General features: G+C 42.0%; 1 protein-coding gene across 1 annotated transcript; it reads left to right on the forward strand.

Moving 5' to 3' along the window:
- Nucleotides 1-333: 333 nt before the first annotated feature.
- Nucleotides 334-813, forward strand: LOC148956961 (uncharacterized). Its single transcript, XM_089092696.1, has one exon. It carries the CDS (start codon nt 334-336, stop codon nt 811-813), a length of 480 nt encoding a protein of 159 aa, XP_088948822.1.
- The last annotated feature ends 2,645 nt before the right edge of the window (nt 814-3,458 follow it).

The following is a 3,458-nucleotide window of genomic DNA, read 5'->3' on the forward strand; positions in this document are numbered from 1 at the left end:
CCAACCGCTTCACCAGCCTGCAAGACGACGCCGAAGTTATTGATCAGGATTCCAACTCCTCAGGATGCCCCACTTCGAAGATAGAGAGAAAATGGAGCAAGTTCAAAGGCCGAGTGAAGGAAACCGCAATAAACATCCTCGGAGCTGTAAAACGAAAAGCCAAAAATGGATCTCTGAGAAAACATTAAGACTCTCTGCAATGAAGAAGGAGACATCCAGCAAAAAGTCTGCTGTATATAAATCACTGCGTCAGGGATGCCATAAGTCTGCTGGAACCGACGAAAAGTCGGCTCGAGAGAGTGACCAAAATACTGATCAAATTTGGCCAATGAAATGGAAAAAGCCGCCTCACAAAATGACGAAAGGAAACACTACCAGATTCTTGGAGAATGTACCGGGAAGAAAAATGAATCTACCATGCTCCTGCTTAAAGCGAAAGACGGGCAACTACTCATAAGTAAGGAAAAACGTATCGAAAGGTGGCGGGTACACTTCCGAGAATTGTTGAGACCAGGAATTACTAGCAGCGAAAACCAATACCCTCTGGCCTCACCCAAACCGTCAGAAAACCATTCTTATGAAAGTGTGTCTACGAACCCACCTACTAGAGAGGAAGTAGGCCAGGCAATTAAACTCCTAAAAAAACATAAAAGTCCTGGAATAGATGACTTCCCGGCTGAGCAGCTGAAAGCTCTACCTGAGTCAACCGCAGATGAGCTCCATGGACTTGCTACGAATGTATGGGATAATGAATACATTCCCGATGAGTGGAAGACATCGATAATTGTCCCTATCTTCAAAAAAGGAGATTGAATATAATGTAAAAACTACCGAGGCGTATCCCTCATCCCGATTGCTGCATAGATATTCGCAATTATACTTCTAAATAGGTTCCGAGACACTAGAAATTCTTGAACGTGATCCAGCCAAGTGGAATTTAGACCAGGCATGGGCTGCTGTGTTCAGATCCTTAGCTTAAGACAGGTCCTAGAACATCGCTTTAAGCACCAGCAGGAGACAATCCAAATCTTTATCGATTTCATCACAGCTTTTGATTCGGTCCATCGGGAAGCCATATGGGTCACAATGAGGGAGGAGTTAGAGATTTCAAAGTTAGAGTTGATAATGAGCTCTCAGATCTGGTCCTGATTGAGGAGGGTGTGCGTCAAGGATGCGTTCTGTCACCGATATTATTCAACTTCATCATTAATTGGATTCTCGTGGCCCTCGACAAGCATAAAGGTGTGGAATTAAGCCCAGCCTAATCTTTCAAGGATCTTGATTACGCTGACGATGTGGATATACTTGCTGAGTCTGTTACAGATACCCCAGCCATGATTAATGAAGTAGCAAGCAGAGCACTTGTGACTGGCCTCCAAATAAGTCTACCGAAGACCAATAGATGCGGACAGCTGGGATGAATGACACCCCTGTGACCCTAAATGGTAGTCGAATTGAGGACGTTCAGTTGTTTAAATACCTTGGCTCAATGATAACTGCAACTGGGGAATCTTCAAAGGAGATCCGGAATCGTATATCCTCAGCATGGAACGTCTTTCTGCAGCTAAAAAACTCGCTTTTGAAGCGTAGCGAAATCTCTCCACACATAAAGCTCCGAGTCTAAGAAGCCATGGTACTCTCTGTTCTTCTCTATGGGTGTGAAACTTGGCCAAAAGCAGCAGAGTCAAACTTGGACGTTTACACAAATGCCTGCGATATATACTAGGCATTCGCTTCTCAGACAGAGTCTCGAACGAAGAGGTCAGGAGAAGAGGTGAGTATCGCCCAATTGTCTCTGATGTTGTAAAACTGAGGTGGTTGAGGTGGTTTGGCCACACCATGCAGAGATCAGAAGACCATATTACCAAAAAATGCCTCAGATGCCTTCCACTACCAGCATGGAGGAAGAAAGCAGGAGGACAAAAGAAAACATGGATTGCGACAGTCAACGCTGACCTAGAGCATATTGGGGGTTTCCAAAAATTTGAGCGACGGTGGAATCGTCAATTATGGAGCCGGGCACCCTCGAGTGAAATCTCTGGTAAGAAACATGTCGTTGTCTGCTGGGCGCCACGATCTGCCTGGATGCGGCTTGAACGTGCAACAAGTACAAGTACAATCAAATGAGACAAGACCAGTAGGGGCAGCTAAAGAGAAGGGCATTGCTAAATTGTCTGAAGTAATCAAAATCAAAAATGAAGGAGAAAGACAAGTCGGATATTAATCACAACTTAGAAGAGGAATCCATTAGTTTTAGTTTCATTTCTCTCTTTCTCGCTCTCTTGTCTATTTTCTCTTTGGAAAATGCATTCAAACTTTGGCTGGCGAAACTCTGTCAAAAGAGAGAAGGCATGGCAGATATCTTGAATGGGTAGATATCTTTTGATGGGTAACATTAAACTTGGTGAATTTTACATATTTTGAATTAGCATGCAAATATGATTATTTTTGATGTAACCATTGTCATCAAGACTCTGTTTCTTAGTTTTGGTTACTATTGAGCCTTATCGCTCCTTACTTACAGTTCGTTACTACGAACTGTTTGATTATGCAGCTGCACGAGAGCCTGTAGGTGCTGGTAATGATCGTAGCTGGGTTTTTTTTCGAAGCTTTCAAATAATTTTCATTATACGAAAGAAGATTCGCTTTTAAAACATTTTGAAATTCATGGGATCCATAACAAAATACAATGAATTTCGACATAAACTCTTCTTGAATAGTAATGCCAACAATCCGAATTGGCCAAAGGGGATATCCCTTGAAATGTGATAACGCCAAATCCCCCTTTTGAAACTGTACCATGATGGAAATAAGGATCCAATAAAACGAAAAATTACTTATCTTTAGTGGACAGGACCACGCTACACGGGGGCAGACACCCTTATGAATGAGGGCCCGGTGGAACGTCGGAGCCTGTCAATTTTTCCTACCGTATTCCGACATCCCAACCTGCTGCCGTTCAAATTATACAAATCGAATTTATCCGTATTCAAAAATCACAGTTGCTGTTATGACGTCAGCAGCTAGCTAACACACAGTGCACAGAAGTTATGTTCATTCAACGCGGAATGAAATGCAAGATGGTTAGTTTCTTTTTTCTGGCCGATTGCGAAGGATATTCAAGATATTTTAAATATAAAAGGAATATAAATGGAGTCTGGAACAGGTAGAAAAAATTACATTAAGTTTTCCTAATGTTAATGTACCATAAGAGAAGCACATTCAGAGGGGGGGGGTTCATATCCAGTTGATAGGGGAGTTGCTAGTTTCATTTATATTCTTATTAAAAACCAAGCAGAAGATTCAGTGGTATAGTTTGAGGAAGGTCAATGAATCTAACCTGTCACAATTTTAAAAGTCGTTAGTTCCGAGGGAGCTGATCATTTTTGCTGATATTTGATTGATATTTAACGGGTATTCATATAATAAAGACAGACCCATACACAGGCATGCAAATA

Source organism: Artemia sp. Qi Xiang Cuo, chromosome 1 (assembly GCF_049724085.1).
Source record: "Artemia sp. Qi Xiang Cuo chromosome 1, ASM4972408v1, whole genome shotgun sequence".
Lineage (NCBI taxonomy): Eukaryota > Metazoa > Arthropoda > Branchiopoda > Anostraca > Artemiidae > Artemia > Artemia sp. Qi Xiang Cuo.